This window comes from Bombina bombina, chromosome 7, assembly GCF_027579735.1.
Source record: "Bombina bombina isolate aBomBom1 chromosome 7, aBomBom1.pri, whole genome shotgun sequence".
In the NCBI taxonomy this organism is placed as follows: domain Eukaryota; kingdom Metazoa; phylum Chordata; class Amphibia; order Anura; family Bombinatoridae; genus Bombina; species Bombina bombina.
In genome coordinates this window covers 57,505,954-57,528,800 of record NC_069505.1, presented here as the reverse complement: position 1 = coordinate 57,528,800, position 22,847 = coordinate 57,505,954, and the positions used below count along the sequence as shown (strand labels likewise).

The 22,847-nt window shown below is 36.4% G+C and overlaps 1 protein-coding gene across 1 annotated transcript in view; it reads left to right on the top strand.

The window, feature by feature from the left end:
* Positions 1–13,668: 13,668 nt before the first annotated feature.
* LOC128635750 (solute carrier family 22 member 6-B-like) overlaps positions 13,669–22,847 on the top strand; it is a 31,666-nt gene continuing 22,487 nt past the window's right edge. Inside the window, exons 1-4 of the mRNA XM_053688865.1 lie at positions 13,669–13,989; positions 16,400–16,503; positions 16,691–16,845; positions 22,604–22,772. Coding sequence (XP_053544840.1) covers positions 13,669–13,989; positions 16,400–16,503; positions 16,691–16,845; positions 22,604–22,772 — 749 coding nt within the window. The remainder of the gene's footprint in view (positions 13,990–16,399; positions 16,504–16,690; positions 16,846–22,603; positions 22,773–22,847) is intronic.

Sequence of the window (22,847 nt, the reverse complement as noted above, 5' to 3'; positions counted from 1 at the left end):
GTACAGTGTATAGTCTTACATAATGCTAGTGTAGTAATGTACAGTGTATAGTCTTACATAATGTTAGTGTAGTAATATACAGTGTATAGTCTTACATAATGTTAGTGTAGTAATGTACAGTGTATAGTCTTACATAATGCTAGTGTAGTAATGTACAGTGTATAGTCTAACATAATGCTAGTGTAGTAATGTACAGTGTATAGTCTTACATAATGTTAGTGTAGTAATGTACAGTGTATAGTCTTACATAATGCTAGTGTAGTAATGTACAGTGTATAGTCTAACATAATGTTAGTGTAGTAATGTACAGTGTATAGTCTAACATAATGTTAGTGTAGTAATGTACAGTGTATAGTCTTACATAATGTTAGTGTAGTAATGTACAGTGTATAGTCTAACATAATGCTAGTGTAGTAATGTACAGTGTATAGTCTTACATAATGTTAGTGTAGTAATGTACAGTGTATAGTCTTACATAATGCTAGTGTAGTAATGTACAGTGTATAGTCTAACATAATGTTAGTGTAGTAATGTACAGTGTATAGTCTTACATAATGTTAGTGTAGTAATGAACAGTGTATAGTCTTACATAATGTTAGTGTAGTAATGTACAGTGTATAGTCTTACATAATGTAAGTGTAGTAATGTACAGTGTATAGTCTTACATAATGTTAGTGTAGTAATGTACAGTGTATAGTCTAACATAATGTTAGTGTAGTAATGTACAGTGTATAGTCTAACATAATGTTAGTGTAGTAATGTACAGTGTATAGTCTAACATAATGTTAGTGTAGTAATGTACAGTGTATAGTCTTACATAATGTTAGTGTAGTAATGTACAGTGTATAGTCTTACATAATGTTAGTGTAGTAATGTACAGTGTATAGTCTTACATAATGTTAGTGTAGTAATGTACAGTGTATAGTCTTACATAATGTTAGTGTAGTAATGTACAGTGTATAGTCTTACATAATGTTAGTGTAGTAATGTACAGTGTATAGTCTAACATAATGTTAGTGTAGTAATGTACAGTGTATAGTCTTACATAATGTTAGTGTAGTAATGTACAGTGCAGTAATGTACAGTGTAGTAATGTACAGTGTATAGTCTAACATAATGTTAGTGTAGTAATGTACAGTGTATAGTCTTACATAATGCTAGTGTAGTAATGTACAGTGTATAGTCTTACATAATGTTAGTGTAGTAATGTACAGTGTATAGTCTTACATAATGTTAGTGTAGTAATGTACAGTGTATAGTCTTACATAATGTTAGTGTAGTAATGTACAGTGTATAGTCTTACATAATGTTAGTGTAGTAATGTACAGTGTATAGTCTTACATAATGCTAGTGTAGTAATGTACAGTGTATAGTCTTACATAATGTTAGTGTAGTAATGTACAGTGTATAGTCTTACATAATGTTAGTGTAGTAATGTACAGTGTAGTAATGTACAGTGTATAGTCTTACATAATGCTAGTGTAGTAATGTACAGTGTATAGTCTTACATAATGTTAGTGTAGTAATGTACAGTGTATAGTCTTACATAATGTTAGTGTAGTAATGTACAGTGTATAGTCTTACATAATGTTAGTGCAGTAATGTACAGTGTATAGTCTTACATAATGCTAGTGTAGTAATGTACAGTGTATAGTCTTACATAATGTTAGTGTAGTAATATACACTGTATAGTCTTACATAATGCTAGTGTAGTAATGTACAGTGTATAGTCTTACATAATGTTAGTGCAGTAATGTACAGTGTATAGTCTTACATAATGTTAGTGCAGTAATGTACAGTGTATAGTCTAACATAATGTTAGTGTAGTAATGTACAGTGTATAGTCTTACATAATGCTAGTGTAGTAATGTACAGTGTATAGTCTTACATAATGTTAGTGTAGTAATGTACAGTGTATAGTCTTACATAATGTTAGTGTAGTAATGTACAGTGTATAGTCTTACATAATGTTAGTGTAGTAATGTACAGTGTATAGTCTTACATAATGCTAGTGTAGTAATGTACAGTGTATAGTCTTACATAATGTTAGTGTAGTAATGTACAGTGTATAGTCTTACATAATATTAGTGTAGTAATATACAGTGTATAGTCTTACATAATGTTAGTGCAGTAATGTACAGTGTATAGTCTTACATAATGTTAGTGTAGTAATGTACAGTGTATAGTCTTACATAATGTTAGTGTAGTAATGTACAGTGTATAGTCTTACATAATGTTAGTGTAGTAATGTACAGTGTAGTAATGTACAGTGTATAGTCTTACATAATGTTAGTGCAGTAATGTACAGTGTATAGTCTTACATAATGCTAGTGTAGTAATGTACAGTGTATAGTCTTACATAATGTTAGTGTAGTAATATACACTGTATAGTCTTACATAATGCTAGTGTAGTAATGTACAGTGTATAGTCTTACATAATGTTAGTGCAGTAATGTACAGTGTATAGTCTTACATAATGTTAGTGCAGTAATGTACAGTGTATAGTCTAACATAATGTTAGTGTAGTAATGTACAGTGTATAGTCTTACATAATGTTAGTGTAGTAATGTACAGTGTAGTAATGTACAGTGTATAGTCTTACATAATGTTAGTGCAGTAATGTACAGTGTATAGTCTTACATAATGCTAGTGTAGTAATGTACAGTGTATAGTCTTACATAATGTTAGTGTAGTAATATACACTGTATAGTCTTACATAATGCTAGTGTAGTAATGTACAGTGTATAGTCTTACATAATGTTAGTGCAGTAATGTACAGTGTATAGTCTTACATAATGTTAGTGCAGTAATGTACAGTGTATAGTCTAACATAATGTTAGTGTAGTAATGTACAGTGTATAGTCTTACATAATGTTAGTGTAGTAATGTACAGTTTATAGTCTTACATAATGTTAGTGTAGTAATGTACAGTGTATAGTCTTACATAATGCTAGTGTAGTAATGTACAGTGTATAGTCTTACATAATGCTAGTGTAGTAATGTACAGTGTATAGTCTTACATAATGCTAGTGTAGTAATGTACAGTGTATAGTCTTACATAATGTTAGTGTAGTAATGTACAGTGTATAGTCTTACATAATATTAGTGTAGTAATGTACAGTGTATAGTCTAACATAATGTCTCATTGTAAGTGATTTATTGTAATGCACCATTGTGATTATAATATACCTTTGTATAGCACTGCATAACATGTTGGTGCTTTATAAATAAACTATAATAATAATAATGTCATGCTCATGGGGGCAGGTTCAGGGGTTTGCTCATGTGAGGTAGTGTCAGATTTAAGAACAGTTTGTTCTCTAAAAGGGGCCAGAGGAATAGACATCTTAGCGGAACGATCCCTTTTAGGCATGAGTGAGGGATCAGGCAGACAAGGCAGGTTTTATTTTACAGGAACTGGAGACTCGGATACTGGAAGCAGGATTAGTGAGCTGGAATTGAAGGTAATACCCACAATAGGGCTAGGAATGCCCACTCTAAGGCCGAGACTGGAGTGCCCACTATAGGCTGAATACTGGAATGCCTACTGCAGAGTTTGGGTACAATAGTAAGACACTGGTATGTGGCAGATACCCTCTGCAGGGCCTGGTAGCAGGAACTGGAGACTGGTACTTGGCAGACACTCCCTGCAGAGCTTGAATGCAGTAGCTCGATACTAGAGCTTGGCAAATGCCCTCTGCTGGGCTAGACACTGAAACAGGATACCAGTGCTGTGGGTACAGGAGCAAGATAGCAGAGCTTGGCAGATGCCCACTGCAGGGCGTGGATACTGGAACACTGGTAGCAGAGACAAGCTGGTAACCATAGAGAAGTCAGTAGACAGGCCAAGGCTCAGATGCCAGGAATTAGTCTGATCAGCTACCAAATACAGGAAGAATCTGGAAGAGAAGTCAGGTAAACAAGTCAAGTTAAGTTTACCAGAAAAGCTGTCCAATCCTTCGTCTAAACTCAGGGAAGATCCAAAAGAGAGGTCAGGAGAAAAGCCGGGTATAGGAGCCAAAAAATTCACCAGAAAAACTTAAATAGACACAGGTCAGAGGCACAATCAGAGAGTAAACCTCAATGTCAGGCCATTAAGTGGTCTGTGAGGTTATCTTAAATAGTAGTGCTGGATGAGAAACTACCTGCAGCTGGTATCTCCACCTGACATAGACAGAGGCTCACTGTGTTAGACTCTCGATAAGTTAAAAGGACACTAAACCCATTTTTTTCTTTAATGATTCAGATAGAGCAGCAATTTTAAGCAAATTTCTAATTTGTACCTATTATCAATTTTTCTTCGTTCTCTTGATTTCTTTATTTAAAAAAAAAAAAAAGCAATGAAAGCTTAGGAGCCGTCCCATTTTAGGTTCTGCACCTGGGTACCACTTACTGATTGGTGGCTAAATGTAGTCACCAATCAGCAAGCGCTACCCAGGGCTAAAAATAGCCACAAATCAGCAAACACTATCCAGGGAGCTGAACTAAAAATGATCCGGCTCCTATGTTTTCATTCCTGCTTTTTCAAATAAAGATACCAAGAGAACGAACAAAAATTGATAATAGCAGTAAATTAGAACGTGGCTTACAATTGCTTGCTCTATCTGATTAATGAAAGAAAAATTGGGTTTAGTGTCCCTTTAAGTCACATCTCAGTGAGTATGAATCAGGATCCTGCATGTTGGAGAGGAACAATTTTGGGCTTTATTCGCACTCCCAAAGACGGAGGGGATAGGTTTAGAAGACTGAGACAAAGAGAACCCTATTGGATTCATTTTTGAACAGCTTGTCTCCAGCAGGCCTGAACAGAGATATAGATATAATAGCCTTCCTGTAATATCCATATTTATATAATCTAATATTCTTTTATTCAAAAACAATGCAGGTAAGGCTCTTTGTCTATACCAAGACAAGGTGGTCATTATCAATATATATTTTTAGATAGACATATTTTATGAAGGTTTTAAGAGAAGGATAACCTTTAGATGCATATAACATAAACATCTCCTTGGGCAAATATAAAACGTAGAATATAAGACTTAGATTGCAATATAACTGTTGTTGCCCCATTTATATGGATATACATTCCCAAATGAAATAAGAACCAAGAGATATAAAGTTTCTAAGAGAGATATATATGATACATATGCTAAAAGGAACATAACATAACTAGTAAAATGTGACATATATTGTTTTATATAAAATATTTAAATGTATATTATTTCGCCTGTTATACGGTAAATGGAGTGAAAGAGCTCAATTACTTTTAATCAAGGGTTTTTATCATTGTAATAATGAATTTAGTTTTAAATTATGTTTGAGCATTGATTGTAATACTTATTAATGGAATATTTATTAATTATCGTTTGAAATATCCTATAAAATGTAACTCACGTATGTATATGAACTATTGTTAGCAGCTTTCATATTGATCCGAAATAGCTTGATACTAGTGACCGTTTATTGGCTACATAAGTCACATGTAAGTATAGTGACTGTGAGATCTCTAGGGCAATCACCGATGCCACCTGGTACACACCCATTACCACCGCGAAACATGAAATCCATTTAAAATATGCCGGGTCATACTTTTCATTTACCTCTGATGAAGAAGTGTGTTCACTTCGAAACGCGTAAGGACTGAGTGGTGCCCGGCAGCATTGGCGACATTTACATGTGAAGGACTTTTACAGTGTTTCCTTGCTGGTCACTTATTAATAGTGTGGACTCAACAGCAGTGAATGGAGCTGTTATGTCTTTTAAGGCTTGATTTATACCTCATAGTGGTGAGGTTGATACATGTAAGTGCATTTTATTTCCGTGGAAATTGTTATGTCGCACTAAAGCAGTAAACACTATGTTGGTTCCCTCTTGTTTTTCTATCTGAGGAATATCTGCATTCTGAATCAACTTGGCACACTCTTAAAAAACCCTTTAGTGAAGATGCACAGACTGCGGAACTGAAAAATCCCTGTGGCGATTGGTTCCTCTTCTATACACTGCAATACACTTACCTCATAGGATTGAGGGTATTTCCTGTGAGTACATTGTGGATACTTTGGCCTAGATTTGGAGTTCGGCGGTAGCCGTCAAAACCAGCGTTAGAGGCTCCTAACGCTGGTTTTGGCCGCCCGCTGGTATTTGGAGTCAGTGATTAAAGGGTCTAACGCTCACTTTTCATCCGCGACTTTTCCATACCGCAGATCCCCTTACGTCAATTGCGTATCCTATCTTTTCAATGGGATCTTTCTAACGCTGGTATTTAGAGTCGTTTCTGAAGTGAGCGTTAGAGCTCTAACGACAAAACTCCAGCCGCCTGAAAATAGCAGGAGTTAAGAGCTTTCTGGCTAACGCCGGTTCATAAAGCTCTTAACTACTGTACCCTAAAGTACACTAACACCCATAAACTACCTATGTACCCCTAAACCGAGCTCCCCCCACATAGCCGCCACTCGATTAAAATTTTTAACCCCTAATCTGCCGACCGCCACCTACGTTATACTTATGTACCCCTAATCTGCTGCCCCTAACCCCGCCGACCCCTGTATTACATTTATTAACCCCTAACCTGCCCCCCACAACGTCGCCGCCAGCTACTTAAAATAATTAACCCCTAATCTTCCGACCGCAAAGCGCCGCCACCTACGTTATCCCTATGTACCCCTAATCTGCTACCCCTAACACCGCCGACCCCTATATTATATTTATTAACCCCTAATCTGCCCCCCTCAACGTCGCCGACACCTGCCTACACTTATTAATCCCTAATCTGCCGAGCGGACCTGAGCGCTACTATAATAAAGTTATTAACCCCTAACCCGCCTCACTAACCCTATCATAAATAGTATTAACCCCCTAATCTGCCCTCCCTAACATCGCCGACACCTAACTTCAATTATTAACCCCTAATCTGACGACCGGAGCTCACCGCTATTCTAATAAATTGATTAACCACTAAAGCTAAGTCTAACCCTAACACTAACACCCCCCTAACTTAAATATAATTTACATCTAACGAAATAAATTAACTCTTATTAAATAAATGATTCCTATTTAAAGCTAAATACTTACCTGTAAAATAAATCCTAATATAGCTACAAGAAAAATTATAATTATATTATAGCTATTTTAGGATTAATATTTATTTTACAGGCAACTTGGTATTTATTTTAACTAGGTACAATAGCTATTAAATAGTTAAGAACTATTTAATAGTTACCTAGTTAAAATAATAACAAATTTACCTGTAAAATAAATCCTAACCTAAGATATAATTAAACCTAACACTACCCTATCAATAAAATAATTAAATAAACTACCTACAATTACCTACAATTAACCTAACACTACACTATCAATAAATTAATTAAACACAATTCCTACAAATAAATACAATTAAATAAACTAGCTAAAGTACAAAAAATAAAAAAGAACTAAGTTACAAAAAATAAAAAAATATTTACAAACATAAGAAAAATATTACAACAATTTTAAACTAATTACACCTACTCTAAGCCCCCTAATAAAATAACAAAGCCCCCCAAAATAAAAAAATCCCTACCCTATTCTAAATTAAAAAAGTTACAAGCTCTTTTACCTTACCAGCCCTGAACAGGGCCCTTTGCGGGGCATGCCCCAAGAATTTCAGCTCTTTTGCCTGTAAAAGAATAAATACAATACCCCCCCCCAACATTACAACCCACCACCCACATACCCCTAATCTAACCCAAACCCCCCTTAAATAAACCTAACACTAAGCCCCTGAAGATCTTCCTACCTTGTCTTCACCATCCAGGTATCACCGATCCGTCCTGGCTCCAACATCTTCATCCAACCCAAGCGGGGGTTGGCGATCCATCATCCGGTGCTGAAGAGGTCCAGAAGAGGCTCCAAAGTCTTCCTCCTATCCGGCAAGAAGAGGACATCCGGACCGGCAAACATCTTCTCCAAGCGGCATCTTCGATCTTCTTCCATCCGGTGCGGAGCGGGTCCATCTTGAAGCAGGCGACGCGGATCCATCCTCTTCTTCCGTTGTCTCCCGACTAATGACGGTTCCTTTAAGGGACGTCATCCAAGATGGCGTCCCTCGAATTCCGATTGGCTGATAGGATTCTATCAGCCAATCGGAATTAAGGTAGGAATTTTCTGATTGGCTGATGGAATCAGCCAATCAGATTCAAGTTCAATCCGATTGGCTGATCCAATCAGCCAATCAGATTGAGCTCGCATTCTATTGGCTGTTCCGATCAGCTTAGTGTTAGGTTTATTTAAGGGGGGTTTGGGTTAGATTAGGGGTATGTGGGTGGTGGGTTGTAATGTTGGGGGGGGGTATTGTATTTATTCTTTTACAGGCAAAAGAGCTGAAATTCTTGGGGCATGCCCCGCAAAGGGCCCTGTTCAGGGCTGGTAAGGTAAAAGAGCTTGTAACTTTTTTAATTTAGAATAGGGTAGGGAATTTTTTATTTTGGGGGGCTTTGTTATTTTATTAGGGGGCTTAGAGTAGGTGTAATTAGTTTAAAATTGTTGTAATATTTTTCTTATGTTTGTAAATATTTTTTTATTTTTTGTAACTTAGTTCTTTTTTATTTTTTGTACTTTAGCTAGTTTATTTAATTGTATTTATTTGTAGGAATTGTGTTTAATTAATTTATTGATAGTGTAGTGTTAGGTTAATTGTAGGTAATTGTAGGTAGTTTATTTAATTATTTTATTGATAGGGTAGTGTTAGGTTTAATTATATCTTAGGTTAGGATTTATTTTACAGGTAAATTTGTTATTATTTTAACTAGGTAACTATTAAATAGTTCTTAACTATTTAATAGCTATTGTACCTAGTTAAAATAAATACCAAGTTGCCTGTAAAATAAATATTAATCCTAAAATAGCTATAATATAATTATAATTTATATTGTAGCTATATTAGGATTTATTTTACAGGTAAGTATTTAGCTTTAAATAGGAATCATTTATTTAATAAGAGTTAATTTATTTCGTTAGATGTAAATTATATTTAAGTTAGGGGGGTGTTAGTGTTAGGGTTAGACTTAGCTTTAGGGGTTAATCAATTTATTAGAATAGCGGTGAGCTCCGCTCGGCAGATTAGGGGTTAATAATTGAAGGTAGGTGTCGGCGATGTTAGGGAGGGCAGATTAGGGGTTAATACTATTTATGATAGGGTTAGTGAGGCGGATTAGGGGTTAATAACTTTATTATAGTAGCGCTCAGGTCCGCTCGGCAGATTAGGGGTTAATAAGTGTAGGCAGGTGTCGGCGACGTTGAGGGGGGCAGATTAGGGGTTAATAAATATAATATAGGGGTCGGCGATGTTAGGGCAGCAGATTAAGGGTACATAGGGATAACGTAGGTTGCGGCGGTTTACGGAGCGGCAGATTAGGGGTTAATAATAATATGCAGGGGTCAGCGATAGCGGGGGCGGCAGATTAGGGGTTAATAAGTGTAAGGTTAGGGGTGTTTAGACTCGGGGTACATGTTAGAGTGTTAGGTGCAGACGTAGGAAGTGTTTCCCCATAGGAAACAATGGGGCTGCGTTAGGAGCTGAACGTTGCTTTTTTGCAGGTGTTAGGTTTTTTTTCAGCTCAAACAGCCCCATTGTTTTCTATGGGAGAATCGTGCACGAGCACGTTTTTGAGGCTGGCCGCGTCCGTAAGCAACTCTGGTATCGAGAGTTGCATTTGAGGTAAAAATGCTCTACGCTCCTTTTTTGGAGCCTAACGCAGCATTTGTTTGAACTCTCGATACCAGAGTTAAATTTATGGTGCGGCCAGAAAAAAGCCCGCGGAGCGTTAACAGCCCTTTTACCGCCAAACTCCAAATCTAGGCCTTTGTTTGCAGTTTTTGCATTTACTAGCAACAATATATTTTATGTTGGACACTTTGTTTTAGATGTTTAAGCATATTATCACTTTTAATATCACTCTGCTTATGTAGAAATATTCTCCTTACCCATAATCAGATTGTCTTTTTGGAATTCTATATTTGTATTTCTACCAGTAGCACAGGAAAATGATCTGTTGTTCCTTTGCATTTTAATATATATATGTGTGTGTGTGTGTGTGTGTGTGTCTATATTGTATGTATGTGCGTGTCTATATTGTATGTATCTGTGTGTGTCACTGTCTATATATATATATATATATATATATATATGTGTGTGTGTCTATATTGTATGTATCTGTGTGTGTTACTGTCTATATATATATATATATATATATATATATATATATATATATATATGTGTGTGTGTGTGTGTCTATATTGTATGTATGTGCGTGTCTATATTGTATGTATCTGTGTGTGTCACTGTCTATATATATATATATGTGTGTGTGTGTGTGTCTATCAGTGATGTGCAGTGAGGTCAGAGGCTGGTGAGGCACTAGATATGATACGCCGGAGAAACACATGTACAGAGGGCCGCAAGTACCCCCAACAGGGCAGGTTTAAATGATAGCTGAACCAGTGCACAGGTGACATAATCAGGTGATGGGTGAGAGCAAGTTAGTAACCACTGAGTTACTGATCAGCTGATTACTTCACCTGTGCACTGATTTGGCTATAATGAAAACCTGGCCTGTTGGGGGTACTTGAGGATCATTGTTGAGAAACACTGCACTAAAGCACCAGCTCATTGGAAATGTATTGATTACCTGGAGAATAAAGCACACATACTCTGCTCACTGACACCCACACACACTCTGCTCACATACACACTCACACAATTCTGTGGCACAGTGCCAGTTACTAAGCAATTAGAATGATACACAATCTCTTCTCTACTCACTACTGTATTGTAAAAATAGAAATAATTTACCATACAAGTTTTACACAAAGTTATCAATACTGCCAACACAGCTGCTGCAATATGGTGTTCATATGCACGTGCACATCCCACTTAGGTATGCTCTTCAACAAAGGACACCAAAGGATACCAAAAGAATGAAGTACATAATAATAAAAGTAAAATAGAAAGTTTTTTTTTTTTTTTTGTGCAATTTCTATCTGAATGATGGAAATGTAATTATGACTTTCATGTTCCTTTTAAAAACTAATTTGATTTGCTGACATGGGGCCAGTAACAGTTGATGCTAATTCTCAAAATATAAATAACTAGAAAAGTCTATTAAAATAGCATGCTCTACCTCAATCATGAAAGTTTAATTTTAAATGTCTCCCTTTGACTATGTGTTTAACCAGTTACTTTACAGTGGCATTATTTCTAAAAACATTTAACTGCAATAATTACATATATTTTTTAAATGACTCATTATCTCCTTTTTATTAATATAAACTTGTATAAAAGCAGCGCATATTAAAAACACAATGCAACAGCTTTCAATTGATTTGTGAATTACAAGTTAACAGCAGTCTTTAAATAAATGGAGACACAGAGAAAAATAAAAATAGATACTGCATCCTCTGACTGAACAGACATAACATATATGGAGTTTGTACCTAATTAAATCAAATAACCATGAAAAAGGGAGGCTTAGCAATATTCAATGTCAAAAACCTTAATTTAAATAATGTGGACACTGCTCACTTAACTTCAAACTCTGGGTTTTAAATTATGGATTTAAATTTGAATTGACCCTTTGACTTCCTGTAAGTATTGGGTTATGCTCACTTACTGCCCCCCCCTGTTAATGAGCTGTATCTGAACACAATTCAACAAAAACACTAAACCACATTCATTAAATTATCATTTTCAAATCTACGGCTGCTGCACTTACTACAATAAAATGTGGCTGAAACACTGCTCTCTCTGCCTCTCTCCCTTTCCTGCTCTGTAAGGATTCAGGAAGTGACAGTGGAACATTCCACTGCACTTAGAGGGGAAGAACAGAACTCTCTTTTTCACTTTAGCAAAGCTGTCAGCTTCACAGGACAGCAACAAACTAAATGAAAGTTGTTTTTTTTCCGTTTTTGTTTTGTTTTATATGATTTAACATCCAGCCCCAACCCTAAGTTCCACTTACTAATGCCTCTCACTGGATTGGGTCAGCCCAAATGGGACTGCCTCAAATAAGCAGATAATGGGCCATGCAATGATCTTAACCACTTTCATCCAGTAGATGGCGCAGCATGTTGTGTAATGGTGGGCAGACCTGCTTGTGCCTCTCCATTTCACAACATGTAGCTGTGAAAAAAAAATTGCTGGGGAAAAAAAATAGCAATTTTTTTAAAGTAAAAAAAAATAAATATTTATTTTTGCCCATATGAGAGGTGAAGCACTGCCTCACCTGCCTCTAGTGACTGCACATCACTGGTGTCTATATTGTATGTATGTGCGTGTCTATATTGTATGTATCTGTGTGTGTCACTGTCTATATATATATATATATATATATATATATATATATATATATATATATATATGTGCGTGTGTGTGTCTATATTGTATGTATGTGCGTGTCTATATTGTATGTATCTGTGTGTGTCACTGTCTATATATATATATATATATATATATATGTGTGTGTGTGTGTCTATATTGTATGTATGTGCGTGTCTATATTGTATGTATCTGTGTGTGTCACTGTCTATATATATATATATATATATATATGTGTGTGTGTGTGTCTATATTGTATGTATGTGCGTGTCTATATTGTATGTATCTGTGTGTGTCACTGTCTATATATATATATATATATATATATATGTGTGTGTGTGTGTGTCTATATTGTATGTATGTGCGTGTCTATATTGTATGTATCTGTGTGTGTCACTGTCTATATATATATATATATGTGTGTGTGTGTGTGTCTATATTGTATGTATGTATGTGTCTATATTGTATGTATCTGTGTGTGTCTATATATATATATATATATATATATATATGTGTGTGTGTGTGTCTATATTGTATGTATGTGCGTGTCTATATTGTATGTATCTGTGTGTGTCTATATATATATATATATATATATATATATATATGTGTGTGTGTATACACTCACCCACAAACACACACATATATGAATCTAATATGTGAAAGTTGTACCAATGAGTGATTAGAGCAATTACGATAGCAAAGCTGTTTAAGGATTAGACATAAATATTGTGACACCGGATGTTCAATGACGAACAAGAAGTAATTAGGACATTTGGCAGCTAATATCTGGATAAAGTTTAACAGCCCAGGCTATAAAAAGCTGTATTTTCCAAACACTTTGTAGTATCCTGAGAGGTCATCCTGGTCTTAAAAGAATATCTGACTGAAAGGAACATACCACAAGGAACCACTGCTCTATTTAGTTGCTCATTTGTAAAGAGAGTTTGACCAACCATTTCATTGACTTTGAAGAATTTCTTAAGTTATCTACTTACTTTACCTTTATAGGTATGTGTTCTAGAAAAATATGAACTTCTCAAGAAGATTACTGCTAAAATTAAGACTGACTAGACTTTTATTTTACATAACTAATTCATAATATTAATTTCAGTTTTTCTATATAATTGAAGGCTTCATGAAGATCTTCCATCATCAGATTTTACCCACTTTTTCTGGTTGCTAAATCTGAAGAAGTTTTATTAATTCATCCAGAATATATTAACAGAAGCTGCCAGTCCAACGTGACCATCCATATTCCACCTCAACTTCCATTAAGCATCAAACTCTTTAACAAAACTCAAATTTCCGGCATAATGGCTTTCAGTGAACTATTGGAAAAAGTGGGCAGCATGGGACTGTTCCAAGTCATCGCCATTATTTTTCTTTCCATACCGGTTCTTTTAATTCACAGTCATAATCTGGTACAGAATTTTAGTGCTGGTGTCCCTGATCATTATTGCAGAGTCAATGGAACTGACAAATATAATCCTTTCTTGAGAATGGGAGGCTCGAAGACTTGTTTGATAGAAGCCGAGGACATTGCTGGCAACAGCACAGATGTAATGATCATGCAGAGATGCCAGGATGGATGGGTGTATGATAAAAGCATCTTCTCCTCCACCATTGTAACTGAGGTAGGTACGTTTATGTTATTAGTGAACACTTCAGTGGATTTTGCACGGCGTGTTGGCAATGAGTGCATAAAAAAATGATTGTGTAGGATTCAGCTATATGCCAAGGATTTACCTGCTTGAGTGCATTTGATTTGATTGTAATTCTGATGTGCCCACTTATGCCCAGCATGGGATATTCTTATCAACTGACCTGATGCCAGCCTTTTTCCATGGTGAATGTGTAGATACTCTTCATCATTATACATTGAGTTATATTCATTATCAGAGAAAATCATCATATTTATACAGTGCCCCATTCTAATTTTTGGCTCTGAGATACTTCATTATAAGTGTACACATATGCTAATTGCCAGTATACACAAGGATGTCCTAAAATTGACAACATAAAACCTGTTTATTATCAGTGTATAGATACCCAACACCTTTATATAGTGCAACCTGTTTATTATCAGTTAATAAATACTCATCACCTTTATATATTACAGTCTGTATATTATCAGTGTATAGATACTCACCACCTTTACACTGAGTAACCTGTATATTATCAGTGTATAGATACTCAGCACCTTTATATAGTGCAACCTGTTTATTATCAGTTAATAAATACTCATCACCTTTATATAGTGCAACCTGTTTATTATCAGTTAATAAATACTCATCACCTTTATATATTACAGTCTGTATATTATCAGTGTATAGATACTCACCACCTTTACACTGAGTAACCTGTATATTATCAGTGTATAGATACTCAGCACCTTTACACTGTGTAACCTGTATATTATCAGTGTATAGATACTCATCACCTTTATATAGTACAGTCTGTATATTATTAGTGTATAGATACTCATCACCTTTATATAGTGCAGTCTGTTTATTATCAGTTAATAAATACTCATCACCTTTATATAGTGCAGTCTGTTTATTATCAGTGTATAGATACTCATCACCTTTATATACTGCAGTATGTTTATTATCAGTGTATAGATACTCATCACCTTTACACTGTGTAACCTGTATATTATCAGTGTATAGATACTCATCACCTTTACACTGTGTAACCTGTATATTATCAGTGTATAGATACTCATCACCTTTATATAGTACAGTCTGTTTATTATCAGTGTATAGATACTCATCACCTTTATATAGTGCAGTCTGTTTATTATCAGTGTATAGATACTTACCACCTTTATATAGTACAGTCTGTTTATTATCAGTGTATAGATACTCATCACCTTTATATAGTGCAGTCTGTTTATTATCAGTGTATAGATACTCATCACCTTTATATAGTACAGTCTGTGTATTATCAGTGTATAGATACTCACCACCTTTACACTGTGTAACCTGTATATTATCAGTGTATAGATACTCATCACCTTTACACTGTGTAACCTGTATATTATCAGTGTATAGATACTCATCACCTTTATATAGTACAGTCTGTATATTATTAGTGTATAGATACTCATCACCTTTATATAGTACAGTCTGTATATTATTAGTGTATAGATACTCACCACCTTTATATAGTGCAGTCTGTTTATTATCAGTGTATAGATACTCATCACCTTTATATAGTACAGTCTGTATATTATCAGTGTATAGATACTCATCACCTTTATATAGTACAGTCTGTTTATTATCAGTGTATAGATACACATCACCTTTACACTGTGTAACCTGTATATTATGAGTGTATAGATACTCATCACCTTTACACTGTGTAACCTGTATATTATCAGTGTATAGATACCACTGTTATACAGTGCAGTCTTCTCATTATTGGTACATACATACATTATTATAAGTGTATAGGTGCTAATCACCATTACATATGCAGTATAATGTATTACTAGTCAGTTCATTAATAGTCTATAGATACTCTGCATATTCATACAGTGCAGCATTTTTAATATCAGTGTATAAATATACAGGGTAGCATGTTCATTTTCATAGTATAGATGCTCACTATTATTATACAGCAGTTTATAAATGCTCAATCATTACACATTGCAGCATTTTTTTGGGGGGGTGGGGGAACTGAGTGTACGTGGGTACAGGTGGGGGAACCTTATCTTCTCCTACCTATTCCTTAATTTACCCCCCTTCTACTATCACCTGGCTCTGAATAGAGCACCAAGCATATGAAAGTCCCTACTATGTAAATTCAGGGCAGCGTTATGAGTAGGGTGTATAGCACTCGCCGTGCTGCCATTGGTGCAGTGTTTACTATTAGTGTATAGATACTTGGCACAGAGTGTATCATATGGTCAGTGTACATATAGTTTATAGATACTCAGTATCATTACAGAGGGAAGCATACTCATTAACAGTAGATAGTTTAATGAACAAGTATGTTGTGAGAGTATGGAAATACTCAGATTAACTCTTTGTTTCTTCTCAGTGGGACCTTGTCTGTGGTCTTGGGTCTTTGAAGGAGCTTGCTCAGTCCTTATTCATGGCTGGAGTGCTGGTTGGCTCCCTGATATTTGGACGTCTTTCTGACAGGTACGTTTGGAACTTCATTGCAAAGTAATTTTCTAATATTACTATTTTGCATCTCACATGAGCTCATCTTTAGCTTACTACACAGTGTCCCAGCTTACTTCTTCCAATCCTAGACAACCACTTGTGATCACCCAATCCTGGCTGTTCATAGATCATGCTTCTTAGTTTTTCTGTTTTCTCTCCACAGGTGGGGGCGCAGGGCTGCACTGCTGTGCTCTCTTTTGTTGATAGGAGTGATGGGCTCTGGGGCAGCATTCTCTCCAAACTTCAGTACTTACTGTGCCTTCCGGCTGCTGAGTGGAGTTGCCTTATCTGGACTACTTCTCAATTACCTCTGTTTAAGTGAGTTAGTTTCTCCCTTCTGTTTTTAGTCATGTTTGTCTCCATCTAAATTGCATTTGGTCCAGACTGTCTGTCTTACTAAGGATGTCTGTTTACTCTGTCACAGACAGAGAGACTTTGTACGGAAAACATTCTTACTACAGCTATAGCCAGAATGGATCTTCAAAAATGTTACTACATGGTTAAGCTAGGCTTCTCCTACATCTTACTATATGAAGCTAGAACGGTTCTTCTTCTTCATCTTGCTACATATTTATGCTAAAAGGGTTCTCCTACATCTTGCTACATGGTTAAGCTAAAATGGTTCTCCTACATCTTGCTACATGGTTAAACTAGAAGGGTTCTCCTACATCTTACTAAATGGTTATGCTAGAAGGGTTCTCCTACATCTTACTACATGGTTAAGCAGGAGGGGTTATCATCCATCTTACTACATGGTTAAGCTAGAGGGTTTATCCTACATCTTACTCCATAGTTAAGATAGAGGTGTTCTCCTACATCTTACTACATGGTTTTCTTAGAAGGGTTCTCCTACATATTACTAATTAAGTAAGCTAGAAGGAGAACATGTAAATAGTAACATAGTAACATAGTAACAAAGTAGATGAGGTTGAAAAAAGACAGAAGACCATCGAGTTCAACCTATACAAATCTAATATACTAAAAAAAAAGCTCCAGTTGAGTTTAAATTAATCCCACTAAAAGGTGACCCATTTAATACAAGCAATAATATCCATGAATTTTATTTCTAGCCAGAAATGTATCCAAACAGATTTTAAAGGTATCTAGGGTATTGGCATTCACTACCTCCTTTGGTAATGAGTTCCACAATTTTATTGCTCTTACAGTGAAAAAATGTTTCCTTTGCAGGAGATTAACAGGCCCATTTATCAAGCACCGTATGGAGCTTGAAGGGCCGTGTTTCTGGCGAGTCTTCAGACTCGCCAGAAACACAAGTTATGAAGCAGCGGTCTAAAGACCGCTGCTCCATAACCCTGTCCGCCTGCTCTGAGCAGGCGGACAGAAATCGCCGGAAATCAACCCGATCGAATACGATCGGGTTGATTGACACCCCCCTGCTGGCGGCCGATTGGCCGCGAGTCAGCAAGGGGCGGGGTTGCACCAGCAGCTCTTGTGAGCTGCTGGTGCAATGTTAAATGCAGAGAGCGTATTGCTCTCCGCATTTAGCGAGGTCTTGCGGACCTGATCCGCAGTGTCGGATCAGGTCCGCAAGCCCTTTGATAAATGGGCCCCTATATCTCCTTTCCTCCAACCTTAAATTGTGAGCTCTTGTCACAAACAATTTTCTTGGAATAAACAGAGCTTCTGCCATCTCTGCCATATATTTATATAAAGTAATCATGTCACCTCTCAAGTGCCTTTTTTCTAGAGAAAACAGACCCAGTTTGGCTAGCCTCTCCTCATAACTTAAATTCTCCATTCCCCTTATTAGCTTTGTGGCCCTTCTCTGAACATTTTCAAGTTCTACAATATTTTTTTGCAATTGGTCCCCAGAACTGCACTCCATACTCAACGTGAGGTCTTACCAGGGATTTATATAGTGACATAATTTGGCTTTCCTCCCGTGAATCAATGCCTCTTTTAATGCATGCTAGTATCTTATTAGCCTTTGAAGCCGCTGCCCTGCATTGTGCACCCATCTTTAGCTTGTTATCTATTACTACCTGCCCATACTTCTAATTTTTGCAGATCCCTTTGTAACGAAAGTTCATCCTGCTCTGACCTAATTACCTTACTTAACATAGTATCATCTGCAAAAATAGAGATGTCGCTATTTAATCCTTGATCCAAGTAATTTATAAAAATATTAAAAAGAACAGGGCCCAGCACTGATCCCTGGGGGACTCCACTGATTACGTTTGTCCAATCTGAGTATGATCCATTCACTACTACTTGTTGCTCCCTATCTTTTATTCAGTTATTTATCCATGAGCTAACATTTTCAGCTATTCCCAGTCCCTTAATTGTGTGCATTAATCTTTCATGTGGCACTGTATCAAACACCTTTGCAAAATCTAAGTATATCACATCAACTGATTCCCCTTTATCTATATTTTTACTTACTTTTTTATTTACCTTAAAGGGACAGCATACTGTAAAATTGTTTTTCCCTTAATGTGTTTACAATTGCTTTTTTACCAACTGCAGAGTAAAAAAATTATGAAAATTAGCTTTTAAAGGTTTAATTGTGTATATTAAAGCTCTGATTTTGTGTTTTGAAGCCACAACCTAATAAAATGGGTTGAGCTTGTAGGTATAATCAGATCTCATTACTGTATCACATTGTGTACATATACCTGCTTCTTTATCTTATATCTGTCCATAAAAAATCACCAGTACTTGGAGAGAACAATGGAAAATCAACATTGTATTACCTTATCTCTGCTATATCCCACTGGGAGTGTAATTTCTTCTACTGGCTGTGTTTACAAAGCTTATCTATAGCTTGGACCTACGGCCACAAACTTTCAGAATAGGTGGGGATACCACATGCTAAATCAACTATTTCAAATGCCGATATAAGGGTAAAGGAGCTACTTGTAAACAATTTAATACACTCCAACAGGTAAAGTGGATCATTGTGAACAAATTAAAGGGGAGAAATATTTTGAGTAAACTGTCCCTTTAATATTATCCAGTTTGTTCCTGATATCTTCTATACATACCCCAGTTATAGGTATGGGCTGGCATGTTCTTTTTTGTTCCAAAGTATCCTCCATTGGTTCCTCTCTTGTGTATACTGAAGAAAAGAACTGGTTTAGTACCTCAGCCTTCTCCCTGTCACTGTTACTCATGCTACCCTCCATGCATTTTAATGTACCTTTATTGTCTTTCTTAGATTTTTTGTTATTTATGTACTTAAAGAACCTTTTAGGGTTAGACTTAGAATCCTTTGCAATTAATCTTTCATTTTCAATTTTGACTAATTTGATTGCTTTTTTGCATGCTTTGTTACATTCTTTATAAATATGGTATGTTGAGTCTGTACTATTTTCTTTTAATAATTTAAATGCCCTATGTTTTTTTCCTAATTTCTCTTAACACATTTTTATTTAGCCACATTGGCTTAGATTTTTTATTTTTATTTTTATAACCATATGATATTTGTTGATATGTATATTTATTACAACATTTTAAATGTTATCCATTTGTCCTCTGTATTTTTATTAGAGAATACTTTGTCCCAATTTATGTTATTTAATGATTTCCTTAGCGGAAGCGAGCTACATTGAGTTTAATGGCGTGATCGGGCTGGCTGTGTGCAGACAGCGGTCTGAAAAACTGTAGTTTATAATAAATTATGGCTGCAATATTATGTTGTATAAAGCTAGCGCTAATATAATGTTATATAATTCTGCACTATGTGCAGATTTATATAACATTATTTTTTAGGTTTACTGCCCCTTTAAAGGGACACTGTACCCAAATTTTTTCTTTTGTGATTCAGATACAGCATGCAATTTTAAGCAACTTTCTAATTTACTCCTATTATCAATTTTTCTTCGTTCTCTTGCTATCTTTATATGAAAAATAAGGAATGTTAGCTTTTTTCTAGGTTCAGAACTCTGGACAGTTGTTTTTGATTGGTGGATGCATTTATCCACCAATCAGCAAGGACAAGCTAGGTTGTTCACCAAAAATGGGCCGCCATCTAAACTTACATTCTTGCATTTCAAATAAAGATACCAATAGAATAAAGAACATTTGAAAATAGGAGTGAAATAGAAAGTTGCTTAACATTGCATGCTCTCTCTGAAGCACAAAAGAAAATATTTGGGTACAGTGTCCCTTTAAGACACTGCTTATGAAAAGAGATTTAAATGTGACCATGTTATGAACACTGTTACCCAAATGTTTTTTGACTTCTATGTCTGATATACTGGGGCATATTTATCAATCTCCGTATGGCGCTTGAGGCCCCTTGATAACAGAAGTTATCAAGAAGTTATGAAGCAGCAGTCTAAAGACCGCTGCTCCATAACTTGTCTGCCTGCTCTGAGGCGGCGGACAGAAATCAACCTGATCGAATACGATCGGGATGATTGACACCCCCTGCTAGCGTCCGATTGGGCGCAAATCTGCAGGGGGCGGCATTGCACCAGCAGTTCACAAGAGCGTATGCTTTTATCGATGGGCATTGATGTGCAGCGGACTTGATATGCTACTTAGTATCATGTCCGCTCGCACATTGTTAAATATGCCCCTATATCTGTATTATTTGATAGCACTAAATCTAATATAGCGTTACTCCTAGTTGGCTCCTCTATTAATTGTGACAAGAAGTTATCCCTGAGAACATTTATAAATCTATCCCCCTTAGCTGAATTACTAGTTTTATTGGCCCAGTTTATATCAGGGTAGTTAAAATCTCCCATAATTACAGCACTGCTATTAGCAGCCTTACCTATTTGCATTAGTAGTTGAGTTTGCTCCATGTCACTAATGTTGGGGGCTTGTAGCATGTTCCAAGTAATATTTTTTTAGGATTTATTTCCACCCACAGGGTCTCTACATTGTCACCTGTATCATAAATATCTCCCACTATTGTAGGTTTTAAGCTTAGGTTTAATATACATGCAGATTCCTCCACTCCTTTTATTAAGTATAACCCTCTAAGTTAACTGCCCAGTCATGTGAATCATCCCACCAAGTTTCAGTTATACTGATAACATCATAGTCCTCTTCTGCAATTAAGAGCTCCAGCTCCCCCCTTTTTTTGTCATGCTTCTTGCATTTGTTGTCATACATTTAATTTTCAGGTGCTTTCTGCTGCTACTTGGTGCGCTTTCCTCCATACTTTCTAGTGTGACATTTCTTAAGACATTCCTTCCTTCAGATATTATAGGAGGACATATTCACAGACTGACCTCTCTATTCTATTATGTTCTAACTGACCCTCCCCCCATTTTGCCTAGTTTAAAAGATTCTCTAAACGTGCTACCATCCTTTCCCCCAACACACCTGCACCCATGTCATTCAGGTGCAATCCATCCTTACTGTACAAACTGTACTCAAGTGAAAAGTCAGCCCAGTGCTCTAAAAAGTCAAACCCCTCATTTTTACACCATGTTTTTAACCATAAATTAACAGACCTTAGCTCTTTCTGCCTTACTGAGTTAGCACACAGCACTGGTAATATCTCAGCTGAGCTACATGTCAGACAGACAAATGATAAATCGTCCGCAAGTGCTATTGCATTGTATTGTTATAATGCATTTGTGGATTATGCAAATCTACTGTATTTAATGGTCCTTTAAGCTAGAAGTTATCTCCTACACCCCAATCACACTACAAACAGCTAAGCCACGCCCATACCACCCCAACCAAAACATAAACTGCTAAACCATACCCATGCCACCCCAACCACAACATAAACTGCTAAGCCACACCCATACCACCCCAACCAAAACCCAAACTGCTAAACCACATCCATACCACCCCAACCAAGACACAAGCTGCTAAGCCACACTCATACCACCCCAATCATACCACAAACTGCTAAGCAACACCCATACCCCCCCCCCCAAGCATACCGCAAACTGTTAAGCCACACCCATACCACAATCTGTTAAACCAGTCCTGCATACTACCTGGTCAACCAATCCTGCTACACTTTCACAATCTGTGTTGAAGAAGCATTATGTGACAGTGATTTGCTCGCCATCTGTTTCAATCTAAATATATTTTATTTACGTCTTTCACACGTTCCGCTCTTATGTACCACTGTCCCTTGCAGGTTTAGAGTTGGTGTCCCCCACTTCTCGCACCCTGGTGATCTCTGTACAGGGCTACTGCAGTGCAGCAGGGCAGATCTTACTGGCAGGGCTGGCATATGCCCTTAGAGATTGGCGCTGGCTTCAGATGGCCATATCTTTGCCCTTCTTCATATTCTTCCTCTACTCCTGGTAAGTTGTCAGATTTACAATAATCACAGGTATAGATTACATATGACAGGGGCTCTCTCCTAATTTGGGGCACCC